Genomic DNA, 20756 nt, shown 5'->3' with positions numbered 1-20756 from the left:
CAAAATACATCTTCTTTATGGCTGAGCTTCACATTACCTCCTCAGATGCCCTTTTACCTATTAGAATAAGCAGCCTACTCATGGGTTCCCACAGCTTGTAGCTTTTACTACATTTATAGTACTCAGTACTGTGGCATGGATGAATGAAAGAATGAATGAATAGGTGAACAAATGGATGGAGGCACTGGTGGATTGATTGATGCATCAGTAGATCACTGAACAAAAAGACTCTTCAACAAGTTTACCCCCTGAGCAAATGCAATTACCTAGACTATCACTCAATAAAATATAATTTTTACCTAAAAGTACTGATGAAAAGCTTTTATCACAGAGCCTGGTATTCATTAAACACCCCTAATAAGTGGTAGATGATGAGTATTATCATTATTATCAGTAGTATAATTCCAATATGATCCCAGGCTGTGTCACTTTGAAAGGTGCATTGGGTGCTCAGTGTAAACAAACCTCTGATGGGTCTCTGCCTTGAAAATGAGAAAGAGAGGAAAAGAATGTTACAGTACAAAAAGCAGAGGTATGTCATGTAAATGAATTCTGGTCAAAGGAATATTTAACAGCAAATGGGTGTCCAAACAGCCAAAAGCCTAATTAGTCTAAGATTTCAGGATCTAGAAAGTATCCTAATGTTTCCTTTTTTTCCTTTCTGGCTTTTATTGTGTGGGTATGTTTCTTTTTACCCCAGAGGAACACAAAATCTTACTTTAATCTCAAAGTCCCCAAATAAGATAAAACCTTCAAAAGAGTGATGCAGAGGCTCCGTATACAGCCTAATTTAAGCCATTTCCACATTATTTCACTGGGGTTTAGGTCAATCAAAAAAGGTCTCATTTGGGAGAATTATGATTTTCAAGTTCCTAAGACTTGCTATTCCTTTTATAATCTGTCATATGCCCACAAATGGCCAAAAAAAAAAAATCTGCATTTAATACAACAGCCATTGCTCATATGAGAAGCTTCTAAGCTGACTCAGCACATCCACGGTACAGGCTTCAAAGCATTAATCAAGCCTACTTATCTTCAATGTCAGGCCACAGTTGCCACCTCCTCTGTGATGACTTTCCTGTTTAGATGGAATGCTGTGTGCACCATGACCAAAAACGTGATGATCTCAACCACAATGAGCCAGCTAACTCTATGGCCAGGGCTACAAGCACACACTGGCAACCCAGGAAGCACACATCTCAGTGGAAATGTCTTTAATTAGGCATGTCTAAACAGGTCTCCTTTGTTCTTTTAATTATTTCCTAGTTACTTAAAAAGTATTATGTGCATGTGTATGTGTGTGTGCATGCAGAAGGAAGGCAAACATTATGAGATGAAGAGTTAGCAGAAGAATCCCTCAAAAAGAGAAAACTGCCTTCGTTTAAAAAGATGCCTTTATCTGACAGCTTGCCTGGAGAAAGATAGACTTCAGGCTATGGCTGTGATGAGCTGGGAATGAAAACATCCATCAACAGAAAGTTCTGGAATTGAGAAGAGCAAACTATGAAAAAAAGGAGAGAGGATTCAGAAAAGGGTGTGGACAGTAACTGAGAGGAGAGTGGAGGCCAAATGAAAGAGAAAAACAGTGACACTTTCCTAGAAGCAAAAGAGTTAAAGACCTTTTAAGAACAAAGGGAGTTTAAGTTTCCACTTCATGATGTTTGCTGTCCTTCACTGTAATCACCCTCATTGACTACAAATCTTCAGTAAAATCTACTACACAAGCCTTGAATCAATAGCACCACAGAATGTGAAAGGACTGGAGAGGCAGTGTCCCTGGAAGTACAAAATGTATTTAGAGGAGGAGGAGGAGAAAGAAAAGAAAGAGGAGGGGAGGGAGGAGGAGGAAGGGGAAGGAAAAGAAACAGAGGCAGAGAAGGAGAGGCAGGAGTGGGATGGAGGAGGAGAAGGAAGGGAATAAGGAAAGAAACAGCAGAAGCAGAAACGCAAAGCCAGTGGTGACTAGGAGAGTAGGAAATGTGTTAGCCTCCTCAAAGATCCCTGGAGATCTGAGTGGTGTTGCCAGGGGAGTCTAGTGGAAGATGTTCTATTGTATTCATATGCTGGGTCAAGCTACTTTTATTTGAGTCTGAGTCTGAACATCAACTAACTCATGAGCTTGAAGATCAAATGTAAGAAGCTGACATATGTATTATGAACAAGAGCCAAAGGATCTCTCACCCTAGAGACTCCATCACAGGCTGTCTCTTTTCTGCTGGCAATGTGTGTGCCTCTTGCCACATCACCAGGGAGGCTGAGCAGCAGAGCTTAAGTCATGGGTTTAGGAATCACATGTAGTCATGTTCAGGTATCAACTCCATAACTCACTAGCTCTGCCACCTACTAAGAATCTACTCCTCTCTCCCGCAATAACTCTAATTGCAGCACCTATATTACATATCAGGATGATATATCTAGCACCTATACAGCCCCATTTCTTGAGAAAATGTAATGAGAAAAAGCATATAAAGTGCTTCGCATGATGCCTAGGATATAGTAAATGCTCAGCAAGAAATGGTTAATCCTCCTTTTTTGTTGGCTATTTTTCTTTTTTTTTGTTGTTGTTGTTTTTTTTCGGTTATTTTTCATTGCTTCTTTCCAAACCTCTCGCTGTTGGTGTCACCCTCCTGCATGCTTTTGCCTGTAAAAGTAACACTAGTCTATATCCTCTGTGTGTTAACTTCACATGCCTTTAAAAGACTTATCATTTCTACTAATCCCCATATGTCCCCTGAAAGACAGTTTCTTCAGTACTGTTCTCTCCATCAGGAGCTATTAGCCCAGGCTGTCTGGTGAACCAGGTTTACGAATACAAGGGGAGATAAGAGAGAAGAAATCCCTGTAGAGACCAGAAAAGAGATAAATTCCTATAATTAGAAGAAGCAGTTATTTCTAATGAGCCATGAGCTACGATAACCTGAGAACCCCAATAACATGAATGAAGACTCTCTGCAGAAAGCCCCAAGAATAAATTACATTGCTCTTTGACCTGAAAACAGTCACTCACCCAAACATTTGGGGCAGCACTGTCCTGGGGGAATGTGGCTAAGGTGCTGAGGACAGGAGAGAATGGGACAAACTTCTCTCACGCACTGTGTCCTGCCTCCCTGAAGAAAAGAGAGAGAGAAAAAAAGCACGTTTAGAAAAAGTAAGCGCACACATATTGTATAATCAAGATGTCTGGAACAGACCGAGGGCCTTCCCTGGTATTAGGTCCCTGGGGTGACTGCTCACATCTGTGTGATTTCTCCCAACTATCCGTTTCTCTTCCCTGTAGACCACATGAACTACACTCTCAAAAAGACTGTCCCTGAAGAGAGTCTTACAGCATCACCCCTCCCCACTCAACACCGCCTTGATTTGTCTTCTGTCTCAAGACCAGCCAACCATCTCAGTTTGCCTGAAATTAGAGACTTTCGGTACTAAAACCGGGAAAGTCTGGGGCAAACCAGAACAAGTTGGCATCGCTTTCCAACCCCTAAGCAAGCAAAGGAGCCCTTCCGGTTTTACTGAGACTTTTCAGTAAAGTCCTCTTTCAGACCCCCATCCTTCTGTAGGTTCTGCAGACATCTTCCTCCAAGAATACTTCCCTTCCTGCCACTGCCTAAAGGTGTTGCTAGCATGACTCAAGGAGGTTCGGATTTAAGGAAGCAGCCAGTCTGCTGAAAATGGATATGCTGAAAGCCAATATTCAAAGGAAGCATTTCACCAAATTCACTCAGCTAACCAAACCTGCTTCTATCATAAGAGGAAGGCAAATGATGATTAATATTGGAAGGCATAGCAGAGGCTCAGCAGCCTATGGGAGAAGTTCTAGAATCTATGAATTTTTCCTTGCCCCTCAGGCCTCGCCCTTTCTGTTCTCCTTTCTGACACCCACTCCTTCTTTCTTTACCCCAGGATGCTCCCCGCCGTTCTCTGCCCATCAGCATCTCCCCCCTCTCTACGACTCAAAGATGCAGCATGCCTACTACCCCTCCTCGACGTCTCACAAGAGGCGTCTGTTTTTTCCAGCCTCAGCAACTTATAATTGAATCTTCAGAATGCTGGGGCAGGAGAAGAAAAAAAAAAAAGTACTTTCCAGTCAAATTTATATTCAACACCTTTGGAAGGCTCATGTGAAAACTATCCTGCGCAAAATGAATTGCTATCGAATTTATGAATAATTAATTTTATTATTATTATTATTATTTTAGAAAATCAGTAGATTTGGTAAACAGATTACTAGGCAAACGGAATTTCAGTGGGTTGGCTTCTCTGGGATTTGAGCTAGAAAGCACACTAGTAGACTCTCAGGTACCTGGTGTCTGAAACCGGTAATTTATATCTCAAGAGGCCTCAGGAAATGAGGAACTCACACCTCAAAGAAGGGAAAGATTCCCCGCGGCCTTTCCTCACACCTTCTCCAGCACTTTCTGCAATAACACCAGACGTCAGCCGTCTGGGTCATATTCGTGCCCATCCCTGCGCACTGCTGCCGCCCACTGTTCCTGCTCTCCCTTCCTGTTCCTGCCAGTTTTGTTATTATAATTTATTTTTTGGTACGACTGGGTGAAAAGGGTAGGGCACGTTATGTCTTTTTAAATATTTATTATTTTTAAGCCACTTTAACGTTGGATGCATCCCCAAACCAATAGAGAACATGCAAAAATACCACAAAAAGCTCTTCTGTTGTTTTTACATTATTTCCAGATCAGCAAGAACCACTAAAAATCTCCTAAGAATCCCTGGCTGTTTTCTGGGAGGTTCCTCACACCACTCTGCGTAATCCTGAAGGCCGGCCTTTCCCCAGACTTCACAGGCACAGAACCCAAGTCTAGGTCAGACTCCGAGGTCTGCCCCAGCTTATGCACAAACCACAAAAATTAAATCTACATGGGGGACATGATGCTTCCCTTAACTTTTAATTTCATAACAAAATTCTTCTGTAAGCAACTTCCTAAAATCTTGAAGCTTCAGGCCACACGAGGCTGTGTGCGTGTTGGCTGCCATAGGTGTGCAGAGAACACACTCTTTGCATCGATATTCTCTGTTCTTGTTGGATCAGCATCTATTTTGCAAGCATATTTTAAAATTAATTTTTTTAAAAAATATTACATAATCGCATAGGAGTTAAACTCGTCCAATGCTTCAGAAAGCTGGCAAAAGAGTATGTGGGCTCCAGCAGTTTTCCTTACACTAAGGTCAAAGAGCGGATTTTGCATACATAATACAACTGCAGTTTGTCTTTCCCAAGAGCCCAGTAAAGTAACTTGAACTCCAATCTGGGTTTGCTGGTTTAGTCAAGTTTTATTTTGTTTGGGTTGCAGGATTGTGGCACAGCCCAAGTCCCGAGGCTGCATTCCTATTAATACCTCCAAAGAAAAGAGCCAGCCCTTTTCGGCTCACAACCTGCTTCTACGATTTCAACTCAGCAGGGAATCTGGTTAAACTATGAGATGTGGCTATGCTGTAAACTAAGAAAGTTACAATAGCAGAAGGGAACATTTCTGTTTCTAAAAATGTACTGATTCCTACTGTAACTGCACTAACTCGGGCTCTATCAGATAATCCCAATCTTTCTAACTGGCTCCCCTGCCTCAGCTCTCTTGCACTAACCCACCCTGGAAAGTTCAATATGCCCAGGACTCCTTTCCAACACCCATCCATCATTTCGTTATTTGATCAAATATTTGTTTAAGGCCTACATATGCTGACGACACGGCAGTGAATACAACATACAGAAATCACTCCCCTTATGGAGCTTACATTACCATTGACAATGTCCCCATGGTAAAATGGAGGATGACTTACCACTGCATTTGGGATAAAATTCAGGCTAAATGTCAATTGTAGAAGCAATTATGTGCCCACTAAAATGTGTTTCTTTTTCTCCTGACATAGACCACTACTATATTTCTCAGACTCACTTGCCATTAGGCCTTACATCTAAGGTTCTGATCAAGAGGAGGTAAGATGGAAATAAATAACACGCTTCTAGGCTTGACCCATAAAAATCTCTCATCTCAATGCTCCACACTCTCACCTTCTGTCTCTACTACATGGATAGCCACCTGAATGGAAGGGATCAACAACTTTGTACAAAATGGAAAGAGTCTGCTTCCCTGAGTCACCATGTGGAAGTCCATCCACTAAACACTTGAAATGAACTATTAAGTGAGCAAGACATAAATTTCATTGCATTAAAATACTCAGACACATTAGACCTTTATTACCACAGTTAGTCTACTTTGGCAAGACCCCCATAATCTTCACTCCCATGTCCTTCCCTCACAATATCAACATGGAGAGGCACGTCCAGTGTATCTTCCTTATTATCTCCAGGCACATCTGCAGCCTGCCATCTTCTTTATACATACCTCTTTCCCTCTCTTCCCCTATCACTGACCCCTATAAAAATCCTGCTTTGTTCGGGATCTATTTTGAGCCTCTTTTCACCTAAAAAGCCTTCTAAATCCCTTCATTTCCCAGTGAACCACCCCCCCCCGATCTTTTCAGATATTTTTCTTTTTTCATATTTAGTCTTATATTTTTGACATACACACAGAAGTTTAACCCTGTAAGATGATACTGGTTTTGCCTCCAAGCTAGACTTTGGTGACGGCAGGGACCAGTCCTTTGAGCCTAATATCCTTCAGGAGAGTGATACTCAAGGAAATATCTCAGTAAAAAATTCTTGAATGAAAGGAAGAGCCACCACAAATGATGAGCTCTAGAATCTCAAACCACTGAACTACAGGATGCTGATGAGATGGTATAGTTACAGGGCTGTCTGCATCTGCTTACCTTGAATCTCCTTGGGTTTTGTACATTTTAGGTACTAACTAGGTGTTTCTTGGTGGTGATATATCAAAAGTAACACTCAACTTAACCTTATAAGCTAGCAGGATTCCTAGGACCCCCATGTGTTCTGTAAAATGTTTGAAAATTTCTATATAGTTACAATACACAAGGATTAATGACTACAGTCTCATGTGGTCAACAAGGAAAGGAACTTCCATAGTACTGATGAGTTATGATTTCCACCATTTTTCCTTAGTTTGTTCTTTAGAGGTGGTCATTTGTTCTGACTGCATATCCAAGTGTTTCTCTGAAAGTAGCTTCTTTTTTAAAAAGACATGAAACTTGTCCCAAGTCTATTCTCTGCCCCCTTATTTTTGTTATAGCTGATTTAATCAAAAGTGAAATCGCTTTGTGTCAAAGTTTACCCTAGAGCAACAGTCTTTCTGCATAATAAAAATCTATCTTCCTGAGTATAGTAATGAGTACAAGATGATAAAACCACAGCCATGTGCATACAGGATTCTTCCCCCACCCCTGAGAACCACCGAGAATTGAGGGCTGGAAACCATACTATAACATGTGACATAGCACTCATCCCTTGACCAGGATGCTGAGCTGGCTCCCGAACAGGAGGCTGGAAGCAGGCAGTACATTTCTAAACAATTAGAAACAATCAGTACACTCAGCCATATTCTAAAAGGATTTTTTTCCCAATGTTCAATTGTTTGAGGACAATGGAGCTCTCCATTGATTCTAGATGAAGGCAAGAACAGGGGAGAGAAAACCGAGAAGGGCTAGTGTAAGGGAGAAATAAATCTTGAATGCAAAGAATTTATTATGTGTGACTCATAATTCTTATAATATGATTATAATTCTTATATCATAACCAGTGGTGCAAAGCTGATTTGTGAATAGAATAACCACTTTAAATTGCAAATTGGGCCAAACATTTACTTCACAAGAGGAAAAGGATGTCCTTAGCCAGGTTTCTCTTTGACCTGCAAATTTATTTTGGTCAAGTTTCAGAGCATAGCAATTACTTCCAGGGGTAAAGTCTTGGTACCTGGCCTTCCTTGTTCTTGGCCAGTGCAGAACAGAAAATCAAGGCAAAGATGGCCAGCAGGTGAGCTATCAGACTGCAGGAGCAGTAGAGTAGACTAGAGGAGAGAGGACACCTCAAACTGTAGTGGGTAATGAGCCCACTTAGAGAAAGCTATTGATAGACATGCATGGACACGTATGGACACATATGTGTACACATATGTACACACAATATTGACATACATGTATATACCTCTGTGATATAATAATATAATGTATGTGTTTGTGAGAGTTACCCACTAGGCCAGGGTTTTTCAAATTTGGCATTATTAACATTTTGAGTCAGAGAAGTCTCTGTTTTAGGAGGCCATCTTGTACGTCACAAAATGTTTAACAACATCCTTGGCCTCTATCCACTAGATGCCAGCATCACCCTTTGGCCCCTGGTTATAACAAACAGAAAAGTCTCCAGACATTACCTAACGTCCCTGGAGGACAAAATTGTTCCCAGTTAAAAACCACTGTACTAAACCAATGTTTTCTCAAGCCACAGCCCAGGAACCTGCATTTTCAATAACTTTCCCAGATGAATTGGATGCTACAGTCGAAGGCACTACATTTGGCAAAATGCCTCCCTAAGATGAGCTTCCAGCAAGCAGGTTTGGAGGCTTATTTATCTTGTTTATTCTTCCAGCAGCTAGTACGTGTCACAGCCTATAACACGTGCTCAAGACATGCATTCTGAATGATGGAGCACATTGCCCAGATAGGGGAGTTCTCCCTGAGACACGAGCCAGGCCCTATTTCACCTTGCCAGTGGCTGGAGGCCCTTTTTTCCTCAGGCTTGTGAAGGAGGAGAGCAGAAGGAGCAGAGCGGAGATGGAGTTTGTGATGGACGTTGATGGGGCGGGATGCACCAAGGGGTCTGTGCTGAGACCAGGGCAGGCTTTATCATCACAATCTGTGAGGACTCTGGAAACTTTCTACCCCAAGAATCTGAACATGATGCTACCCACGGGCTTATGTTTCCAAGTAATAAAATGCAACTCAACTTTGATTCTTTATACACAGAGTCAGGAACATTTTTCTGAACAGTCAGCAAAGATTGAGCAAAATCCCTACCCTGTCCCATAAAACCCTTGAGCCACCACCCCCACCCCACCCATCCCAGAAGTGCCTCCCTGGACTGACAAAAACAAAACTCCTTTGTCCTTCATACCTATTCAAGGAACCAAGACCCAATGCTCTGTCCTGAGAATTAAACCTAAAACAAATTCCTTTTACGTTTCCCATCAATTAATGTCTCTAAGCCCGATTGTATTGTTGTTCATCATATTGTTCTGGTTTCCCTATTGCTGCTATAATAAATTACCACACAGATTCAGTGCCTTAAAACAATACACATTTACTATCTTACAGTTCTGAAAGTCAGAAGTCTGAAGTCAGCCTCGCTGGGCTAAAATCAAAGTGTCAGCAGGGCTGGGTTCTCTCTGGAGACTCTCAGATAGAATCTGTTTCCTCGCCTCTTCCAGCTTCCAGAAGCTGCCAGCCTTCCTTGGCTCTCGGCCTCCTTTCTTCACAGTTAAAAGTATCAACACAGCATCTTCAAAATCTCTCTCTGACTCTGAGCCTCCCACCCTGTTTATAAGGCGTCTCGTAACAGGGCCCATCCAGATAATCCAGGATCACCTCATATCAAAATCCTTTATTTAACCACATCTGCAAAGTCCCTTTTGCCATGTAAGGCAACAGCCACAGGTTTGAGGGATTAGAACACGGATCTCTTGGGGGTCCAGGGATCCATTATTCTGCCTACCCGTAATTATTATTAAAGAAATGACATTGAATTTCACTGTGCACTCCCAGATGTAATGTTTCAGGCCTCAGGTGACTACAAATCATGAAAATAACCCATTCTCTCAGCCTCGCCCTCATTGAAAAAAGCTAGTTTTTCCCATTTTTTTTCATCAGAAAGAAAGAGAGCGATAAAAATCTTGATTTAAATCCTGATTCTAGGGATCCCTGCATGGTGCAGTGGTATAGCGCCTGCCTTTGGCCCAGGGCGCGATTCTGGAGACCCAGGATCGAATCCCACGTCAGGCTCCTGGTGCATGGAGCCTGCTTCTCCCTCTGCCTGTGTCTCTGCCTCTCTCTCTCTCTCTCTCTCTCTCTGTGCGACTAACATAAATAAATAAAATTTTTTTAAAAAAATCCTGATTCTATGGTTGCTGAACTGAACCACCCAGATAATCCGAATTTCACATCTCATGCACTCTCTCTTTTATTATCATAGGCAATTCATAAGATTGACATCGTCAGGAGCCACGTTTGAGGTGTTCATAAGGTAGGAAAGCTGTTCGCTTGGCCAATAGGCCCCTTCAGGGTCAGCATGCTGGCCGTGCTGGTGAGCACTACTCCCCTAAACTCAAGCTCCCACCAAGCAGTATGATTTGGCTAGTCCCCCTCTGGCCTATGCTGGCAAGCCCTGTAGGGACTTCCATGTCCTCCAATGGCCAGACAGACAAGTCCTAAAGGGTTTTACTGCATCCGTCATATTCAAAGACACTTACAGAAGAACGCCTGCCCTGGCATCCTCACAAGGTTTGCACGGCTCTGCAGTGAGGCGTCGGCCCACTGGCAGCCTATTGGACCAAGTTCCAGAAGCTGCAATCAGTCAGCAGTCCCGGCCCATCCATGAAGACAGTGCTGGGCTTCAAGGGCACAGAGTCAGAGCCAGAGGTCATAATAATTTGGTAAAATAAATATCGGACTCTTAAATAAACAGGTGATGTAAATACGTTTACTCTTCCTTCACTAATAACATATTGAGTTTGCCTACGCCTCATATTTAAAGGCAAAATTTGTCTATATTCCTCTTGGAGTCCTTGCTTGTAGCTCTGTCTCCGTGACTCAGCTGAATGGCAACTTGTTGTTCCTGTTTTTGTTTTTCCAAGTTTTTGCTTCAGAAAAGAAAATTTCAAAGTTCTCTCTCCTCCCCGAACCCCACTTGGCACGCAGGCTAACACACCAATTGCTGATAAGGCTGGAATACCGTCTGAGGCAAATTCCAAGTGGTTCTGGGTTTCCACAAATATTTCACTGCATTCTTTGTCTATTTTAGAAGCAGGAAGATAAGACCACCCTATGGGACCACTCTCAGACGAGATCTCTAGACAAATGCCCTGGGAACCAAGGGGTGGGGAAAGCCCTGCAAATCAGAATAGATTCGCCAGCCCTGGTTTGTTTGCTGTCTGCGAGCAGGTGCTGAGGGATGGCTGGAAACATAAGTGATCTCCCCGAGGAATGTGATAAGCCTTTTCCAGGGCTCACTGAGCTGAGAGGTAGGGGCTTCCTGATAAGGCCTTGAGAATCTGGGCCAGCTATGCCACTGAACATGGGTGTCCCCCCACACCCACACCCCGCCAATCAATAAATAAGCAAAGAAATCCACAAGAGAACAGCCTCTGAATAGCTCAGATTCCCATAGACCTCCCAGACCACCCCGGTAGGACGCTTCTCAACTGCCACCACCACCACAACTACCACCAACCCCCACCAAAAAAAAAAAAAAGCAAAAGAAAGAAAATGAGCCCTTTTCCTTCTCTTGCCATTTTTTTATCAAAGTTCAACCTTTCATCATCATGTAAGTAGTCAAAGCTGTTACAAGCCTACTGCTGACACATCAAACACTTTATCTACAGTCTGGCCCACTTCCAGGGAGATGAAAAGAACAATCATTCAGAACTCACACCTCCCATGAGTTATGAGCCATTCCTGAAAGGAAGGAAATAACACCATCATGGAGGAAAAAGGGCATTTTTCATATTGCTCAGACTGTCGCCACCGCAGCAAAGCTGGAGATGCACTAAGGAAGAGACCCCATAAAGGCCTCTGATGGGGGCAAGGCTCTATAAGTACTGACCCCCAAAGACAGAAGCCAAAGCATCACTAATGAACTGTTTCTCTTAAACCTTTCAGTTGACTTTTAAGTTTGGCTACCAAAAATAATTTATGTACACTACCTGATTTATGCATTGTTTGGTTTTGTTTCCACAGTGTTTCATTTGCATTTATCACTTGGCCCAAACTAGGCTGAGATCTCACTGAGGGCAGAAGTAATGTGAATATTTCCCTTATCTCCCATAAAGACTTCAGTCCTCCTAGCCCACAGTGAGGCCAAAGTCACACCAGAAGTGCTTGGTTTTCACTAATAAACACCTACTTGCTGGGTTGTCAGCCAGAGCTGAAAGTAAGTCAAATATGTTTGTGTTCCAGTGTGGTTTCCTGAGGCAAAAAATTATCTGCTGTCTTCAATGAGTTAGTCCTAAGTAATGTGTATCCAGATCCCCACAATGTATTGACAAAATTATACGTCTTTGGAATATCTCTTAAATGTAGTATACTTAAACATACTACTGAAAAATAAGATTACATTTTCACTTCATTTTAATTTCTGAATAGCAACTGACTAGTCACAGCATCTTGGCTTCTGTTTGCCCACTCCACAAACATTTGAGTTTCTATATGCTAGACACAGTAGTCTTTAAATGAAAATTTTGGATTTCAAAATCTTTATTCAATATACATTACTCTTGCACAGTTCTCTATTTTGTATCAAGTGACAATTTCCTTGATAAATTCTAACAAATTCCTTGAAATTCTAACAAAATCTAAAATGTTGTAGGTAAAATATGAAGAAGTCCTATAAACACCCTGACCTCGATCAAGGGACACTGTCCAGGGAGACTAGAGTTTGCTGGCACTATTCATTCAAATTAGTGGTGCCCCTGGGTATTGGTCTTGTCAACCAATTCAAAGCTTGTGTTCTGAGACAAACAGGCTGCAACCCAATCTTGGCAAGCCCTTGGGATGATCATAATCTAGGCCAAAGATGATCAAAGGCTGTTGGAAACAGCTGTGGAAGGCGTGGGGGGAGGGTCCCAGTTTGAGCCAAAGCTAGCATTCTGACATGTCTGGGCAAGTCCAGTGAAAGGGAGAGATTCACCTGCTTAGCTTCTCATGAGAAAAAAATCCATCCTAAGGGAAGAAGAGATGCAGCACAACACAACCACCAGGTCCTGGGCCTAATTATGGAAGGCAGGCATTCTTGCAAATATAACTTGGCATCTGTTAAGCTCAAGTCATCCCAAGTCCAGGATCGTGGATGCCCATCTTGGTGGGGAGAAAGATGCAAAAAGTAAAGCCTAAAAGAACCGTATCATTGAAACATCTATGACATACTCAAGTACAGGCCCCATTGACTTGCGATTCCTATAATTGAGTAAACCACACAAAAACGGAAGTGATATAGGTCCTTCCCACTTCCCCTCCACACTGCTTTATCATCAGAGTCTTCCAGGACATTAGCGGTGATGTGCAATCAAAGAGGGTGGAAGTAGTGTCCAGGCTAGGCTGAAAAGCAAAGCATCTGTGAAATGGTGGCAGTGTCAAACAGAGGAAACAAAATGGTAGACAGACATGACAAAAGATGGACTCTTCCCCAGTCCAGAAAAATGTTATTTCCTGATTGCTGGGAACTCTGACTTGCTAGAAGGATTGGTCATCAGTGTCCATCACTGGACAGTATAAAATAGCACCTGATAACAAGGCATGGGTACATTGTCTGACAAATGAATTCATATATTGGTCAAGTAGAAAGAAAAAGTGTGTGGCCTCTTATAGAAACAGTGAATTATATTCAATCAAGCTTCTCCTGGAATAATATCAGGCCAGGTTCAGAAGCACTGTCTTGTAATCTTGGCCAGAACATGCAATAAAGAGGCTAGAAAGGCGAAGTTACCTCAGTGAGGCAGCAGCTGGGTGGAAAGCTTGCCTGGTCCTGTATAGCTCTGTAACTATGACAACAAGCTTAGCAACCACAGACTTTTTTTTTTTTTTCCAAGTACGATGGAGAACCAGGACTGGGCAGGTCAAATGTTTAACCTTATTGAAAGGAATGGAAGGGGCACCTGGGTGGCTCTGTGATTTAGCATCTACCTTCAGATTAGGTCATGATCCCAGGGTCCTGGGATCGAGTCCCGCATCAGGTTCCCTGCAAGGAGCCTGCTTCTCCCTCTGCCTATGTTTCTGCCTCTCTCCGTGTCTCTCAAGAATAAGTAAATAAAATATTAAATAAAAAAAGGAATGGAAAAAAGTTCCACCTGAACAACACAATTAGTAACTTATTTCAGGAAATAATATGTAAAAGACTGGGTTCAGGACTGGGTGTTTTAGACCATAGCTAGAACAGAAGTTCAAGCGCTTGTCAGAACTTCCCTAAATGCTTCATGTAAACTAAGGATAGTCTTCACAGTTTCTATGAAGGTAAAGGAAGGGGAGTGGAAGGCCACTTTCAATTGGAAATCAAAGGAAAGCCAATCCACTTAAAATAGCTGTCAGGACTTTAGTAGTGAGTGGACCAGACACATGCCAATCAGATCCTGCCCAGGAGCTCTTGCTAAAGACCAGTGCCAAAGGGAAATTTGGGGGGAGGGCAGTAGTTCAGAAATATCCACCATTTTATTATACCAGGCCATCTGGAAGATGATGGTAATGTCTTGAAAACAGGTGGATTAATTAAGTGAAAGTCTACATACTGAAGGCAGACTATTCAGCCTTCTTCTGACCAAGAAATCCAGAAAAATCATATTTTAAATTGATCTATATTATTTACTAAAAAAAAAAAAAAAACAAAAACCTCATCTGCTAGGACTACAGTTTGTTTACCAAGTTCACAGAAATGATACAAACAAGTAGCTCAAAGTATATGACCAACTCATTATCAGAATACTGCTGGTTCTGATTGGTTGAATACATTTGTGATTGGAACACTGTCTGGCATATTCACAAGTATGTAGACTATGGATATTGCCCTTGCAGGGAGGTATTTTTCTTTAGTTTTAGATAGGACATAAAACTTTGATTTGTGTTACGTAGAGATATGATAAGGTCTGTTCAGGTCTGTGAATGAGACTCCAAAACCAGATGTCTCCACCTCCCTCCAGAAATTACTAAGGTGGAAAATACCCTTACATGTATGTTACATGTATTTGATTAAAATGCAGTGTGGATATTTATGCACAATGAGTTTTTTGTGTTTTTGTTGTAGGACAGAGAATATGATCTACTGAGCCTTTGAACTGATCTGGCCTGAAATGACCTTTAGGCTGGATTCCTGTTCCCTCTTTTGCAAACCCTCCCAGGCAGACTGACTTTGCAATCACAAGTGGCACGTTTCCCTAGGTTGTGCCTGGAAAATGGTTGCTGCCTTTGCAACAGTAATAAAACATGCCATGGTGGGGGAACTTGGCAACTACAAGATAAGAAGTCGAAATCTATAATTCTCAGAGGCTCTGATGGGTTTTATTTAAAAAAAAAAAAACAGAAGAATTCTCAAAACTTGGAAATAGAAGGAGCAATGCTAGCACCAAAATTGTTCGCGGCAAAAAATTTAAATGACTCTATTCTCAAATGCTTCCAATTTCAAAGGGTACATTGGAATGGAGGAAGAGACTCTAGTTTTACATGTATCCCAATTTAGTGGGTGAAAGACTGTAAATCTTTGCAAAGAGGCCATTTCTTTCATCTAATATTGATACATGAGGTATTTGCATTGAAATATGCTCAAAACTCCAAATATAACCTATTATTAGAGTTGTAGAAATAGCAATATCCATGAATCTGCATATCCATGAAGATCTAGATACTGGGTGATGAATCAAGAATCAAGGGAAAATGATTTTTTTTAATGCTTATGAAATCCTTGTTCATGAAGACACGAGCAGATCTATGCCTTAAGCTCAATACAAACCAGGAAAGTTTCCAGACTCTAAATCAAGAAGGAAAACTGGGAAACCGCATGATTCAAAGGAACAAACCCCTGGCGTGAATGGCTCCCTCTATCCTTTATTACTTTGTACTGAAGTTACTTAACTTCTCTAAATTTCAATTTCTTCATCTGTAAATTAGGAAAACAATAGTGTCACAGTGTCACAGAGGTCATGTAAAGAATAAGATGATGGAGAAAAAGCTTTTAGACCAGTGCCTGGTGCATAGTAAGTGCTCAATAAATATTAGCGCTTACAAATATTTAAAGTCAAATTAATTTTGAATCCCAGCCAACTCCATAAATTAATAAGCGGGTGACTTTGGGTAATTTATCTCATCTGAGTCTTGGCTATTACTAAACAATACCATTTTTCCCACAAAGCTGCTGTGAAAATTTTATGAGTGAATGTTTCAAGTGCCCAGCACCGTACATGAGCTATAAAAACATTACTGGGGGATCCCTGGGTGGCGCAGTGGTTTAGCGCCTGCCTTTGGCCCCGGGCACAATCCTGGAGACCCGGGATTGAATCCCACGTCGGGCTCCTGGTGCATGGAGCCTGCTTCTCCCTCTGCCTGTGTCTCTGCCTCCCTCTCTCTCTCTCTGTGACTATCATAAATAAAAATTAAAAAAAAAAATAAAAACATTACTGGTAAGAGTGAAACTTCAGCCCCCTCACCTCCACCCTGCTCTCTTTAGGATCAGCCATTCAAAGTATATTTCAGTGGCCAAGAGAACAGGGCTGTGGTGACTTTTCATCCGAATTAGTTGGAGAACGTTTGTGTTTTCCTTGGCACTAGGAACACATGGATAGTCTTTAGGGTATACAGTAGTATATACATCGCCCATGTATTTGCATAAAGTTTCAAAGCACTTTCTTGATATATGCAGTATGACAGCTGCTGTCACAATATATTTATATAAGTTCTACACAGATTTTATAAAATAAACTTGCAAATGTTTGTTTTCCTAAGGAGGGGGATATTTGGGGGTTGTTGGGGATAATCATTTCATCTCACTGTAGAAAGTACATGCTGGCACGCTCCCTTGCTCTATTGCCACAAATAGGCTGGTGTGCCCTATAAATAAGTGAGGCAACCCCACAGACAGTAAGTCACTATATAATCATTTCTTTAATGCTTATTCTGTAGAAAACAGCACTGATGGGCACGGTAGCCACAATCCATCCCCGATCCATCCTTCTCCATTAAGGTCTAGTAGGAAGAATGAATAGATGGTTGTGACTTTTAGCACCCAGAATCCCTCAGGCAAACTGTCATATCCCCAGTTGGCTGTGCATCCTTCCATATGAAGCCGTTAGTCAGAAGCGAAAGACAATGACAATTCCTTACTAACATATGCCAATGTTTGCCTCAGTCTTCTTTCAAAACACCAGAAGAATTGTCTGGATTGGCCAAATCCTTCCCTCAAAATACCAAGGTAATTTACGCTCAATTATCTCCTATAGCATTTCCTAAGCTAGAACTTTGTGGAATCTTGTTTCATAAAAAGTTATTATGGCTTCTACAAAAAAAAAAAATGAGTAAGGTTGTGTAAAACAAAGTTAAGCAGCTTCCTTTATTGCAAGACTTTTCTTATCCTTTAATGCATATGGATATCCAACAGGGAGATTATATGATATGGTGTTTCTCAAACTTATTTGACCATAGAACCCTTTTGCCACACCATATGAACCTATTCTGGTACAATATAATGAGGAACGCAATCTGGAAAAGGCTAGTCAACTTCAATTTACTACTGTGCACCTGTCCTAAGTATCTACAACAACAGGGTCTTTCCTCTTTGGGGCAAATTGCTTGGCAACAATTTTTGGTTAAACAAGTTCTTTTATTGAGCAATCAATATTCCTTCATTGAGCAAGTAGTTCTATTCCCCAAAGTCTTCCCCTCCCATAAGTACTGCATTAAATGATATGCTCTTCGGGGATCCCTGGGTGGCGCAGCGGTATGGCGCCTGCCTTTGGCCCAGGGCGCGATCCTGGAGACCCGGGATCGAATCCCACGTCGGGCTCCCGGTGCATGGAGCCTGCTTCTCCCTCTGCCTATGTCTCTGTGCCTCTCTCTCTCTCTCTCTCTCTCTCTCTCTCTCTGTGACTATCATAAATAAATAAAAATTTAAAAAAAAATAAAAAATAAATGATATGCTCTTCAAATTCAATTTAAGATTATGTTTTTATAGACTCCTAAAACCACTCTAACAATGGTTTGTTTGTTTGAAGGATACTGTCAATACAAGTTATCTCGGGATTCCTGTTAATTTTATTCAGGATTATCTTGATTTTTTTTTCAGAACCTTTGCACATTTTACTATAGAAAAAAAAAAGAATTCTTGACTTCAACATGGCCCTTTTCCAATTCCATAAACCAGGTCACCCTACCAATATGTGGCATTTCTGGAATATTTATAAATACCACAGTATGAAAACGCTACCTCCCACATCCTCTGAAAACACAGCCGGCTACAAATTCCCCAGGCAGACTATGTGGGATATGTGGTTTCCATGGCTTTAAAAGGGGTATTTGTAGGATATGCTAAGGAATATTTCAGCGTGTCTTTCTTTAGGCTTTTTTTTTTTTTTTTTTTTTTGCCTAGCAAATATGCCCTTCAATACCTCCCTCTGGGTGGCCCTTAAAAAAGTGACACGTTGTAAACAAATAGAACCTGATAGATTCTTCAGTAGGTGGTAATGGAAGAAACAAACATTCAGAGGAAAGGCTTGTTTACCCCTGTAGCTCCCTTTGGGTGAGACCTCATGGAACCATAAGTGAGGCCTAGACAACCCTGGCAAGGTGAGGTCAAAGAGCTGTGTAAAGGCAGTAAAACAAGGCAGGAGCTTTGGAGATCTGGCAAGGACACCAGGCAGGGAGCAGTTAAAAGGGTCTTTGCCCTTCCCAGTGTTAGAGGCAGCATGAAGTTCAATCTCTAGCTCCTTATTTCCCTGATTTTGAAATTAAATAAATAATATCAACAAAACTTTATTTTTTTTAATGTGAGTTTGGGGGCACCTGGGTGGCTCAGACAGTTAAGCATTCAACTCTTAATTTCAGCTCTGGTCATGATCTCAGGGTCATGAGACCAAGCCCTGAGTAGGCATGGAGCCTGCTTAAGATTCTTCTCTCTCTCTCCCCTCCCACCCCCAGCTGGGACACGTGTGTGTGTGTGTGTGTGTGTGTGTGTGTGTGTGTGCATGTGTGTGCATACATTCTCCCTCTCTAAATAAACAAATAAACGAACAAATTAATTGATTAATTAAATGTGAGAGGTTTGAAGCAGCTTCTCCATTAATTGTTTTCATTTTAATCAATGATCTTCAGTTTTGTCTCAACACGCATGTATAATTTTATATCCACAGTCAAGGACCTACCACAATGTCTTTTTCTGATAAATAATTACAGCTTTTGTTGATAGACTGCAAAACCATTGGGTAATCTACCTCCCCCCACTCAAAATTCTAGTTAGCAGCTTTTATGATCTTTCCATAATTAACATTATGTTGCCCATTTAATATTCCATTATGTTGAGGATATTCTTTATGATGAACTCATAAACACTTCTCCAAGTTCTAATTCTCTTTAGCTTAGAAAGGTCTCATACAGAATCACTCAGGGTAGCTGTCCCCAGCTAGCTGTCCATCTTTCCAAACAAAGGAGTTAGTTAGATGTGAAAGACAATATAAATGTTTCTATAGTGACATGGGCTCTTCTCTTATCTCTCAGATAGGTGGAACCCATGGTTGGTGCCTCCTCAAAAGTGGACAACGTGCATATCCTAGGAGACTCTAGATTAGAGGCCAGGGCATTTCTGGACAGATACACAGGAACTAAAGGACAAAGTAATGCTAAGAAAACTGGGGGCGGGGGGGGAGAAAACTGGGAAAAGGGCAAAACATGATTTTCTTTATATTTAAACTAGGCATGGGTTCTTAACCCAGGTTGTATGTGGAAAGCCTCACTTAAATCAGTGGTTTTCAAAGTTCTGATCTCAGGATTCCTTTACAGTCTTAAAAATTATTGAACCTATCAAATAGTTTTTGTTTACATGAGTTATGCCTATCAGTAGTTACTGTATTAGAAATTAAAACAGAAATTTTAAAAAACAGAAAATTTGAAAACTTGTTCATTTTAAGAGGACAAAAATGCATTACATTAACATGGACAATCCATTTTTATGAAAAAAATATCTATTCCATCCACAATAACATAAAACAAAAAAAATCAGTGAGTAAGGTGACACTATTTTATCTTTTTGCAAATCTGTCTAAGGTCTGGCTTAACAGAAAATAATTGAAGTTTCCTACTTATTTCTTTCAATTTATTACAATAGGCTATTTTGGGTACAGTATATAAAGAAAATCCAGCCTTATACAGATTTGTAGTTGGAAAATAGAGACAGATTTTAAGAGCCATTTTATATAATTGTGGACATACTTCTTTCATACTATACCAAAATTCAGCAATCTTAAAGGTTGGTTGTAATGGAAAATTCAAAACCATATCCTAAGTAGAAATTTTCCCCATGCATGATTTTTGTAACACCGTGTACTGGTCATTTGGAAACTATTGATTTAGGCAGATCTTCCTAATGTTGGTGTATTTCATTATCAAATATAAAAAATAAATTACATTAATATCATCTTTTATCTCTTCATAAAAGTCTTTAAGTATTAAAAATATGTCAAGTGCACAGTGGAAATGCAATTTTTCCAAAATTTTAATTTTCACATGAAAGCACAAACTTTTATCACTGATGACTTACCACCAGACTGCCATTTATTTTGTTTAAAGTAACACACTTATTTTTTTTAATTTTTGAGAAAATGTCTGCCAAATGCCAAAGTCTGAATAATTTTCTTGTCAGTTGTTCTTTCAAGTAAAAATGGAATCCATGAAAAAAAAAAAAAAGGCTGGCCCAGTTCACAACTCAAATAAACACATAAGTGTTTTTCCTTCAGATATCCACTGTATTTCAATACTCAGCAGTATTTTTTGCACACTCCCAATGTTAAAATGATGTATATTCAGGGGTAAGATTTAATAAAAACACATAATTTTGTATTTAATCAAGGACATTTTTAGGTAAATATGGC

At 40.8% G+C, this 20756-nt stretch overlaps 1 protein-coding gene across 1 annotated transcript in view; it reads right to left on the bottom strand.

The window, feature by feature from the left end:
- The window catches only part of BMPER (BMP binding endothelial regulator), a 247932-nt gene that overhangs the window by 113994 nt on the left and 113182 nt on the right, over positions 1-20756 (bottom strand). The window contains exon 7 of the mRNA XM_055314875.1: positions 3008-3107. Coding sequence (XP_055170850.1) covers positions 3008-3107 — 100 coding nt within the window. The remainder of the gene's footprint in view (positions 1-3007; positions 3108-20756) is intronic.

The sequence above is a fragment of the Nyctereutes procyonoides genome, unplaced genomic scaffold (genome assembly GCF_905146905.1).
Source record: "Nyctereutes procyonoides isolate TBG_1078 unplaced genomic scaffold, NYPRO_anot_genome, whole genome shotgun sequence".
NCBI classification, from domain to species: domain Eukaryota; kingdom Metazoa; phylum Chordata; class Mammalia; order Carnivora; family Canidae; genus Nyctereutes; species Nyctereutes procyonoides.
This window is presented reverse-complemented; position numbering and strand designations above follow the sequence as displayed.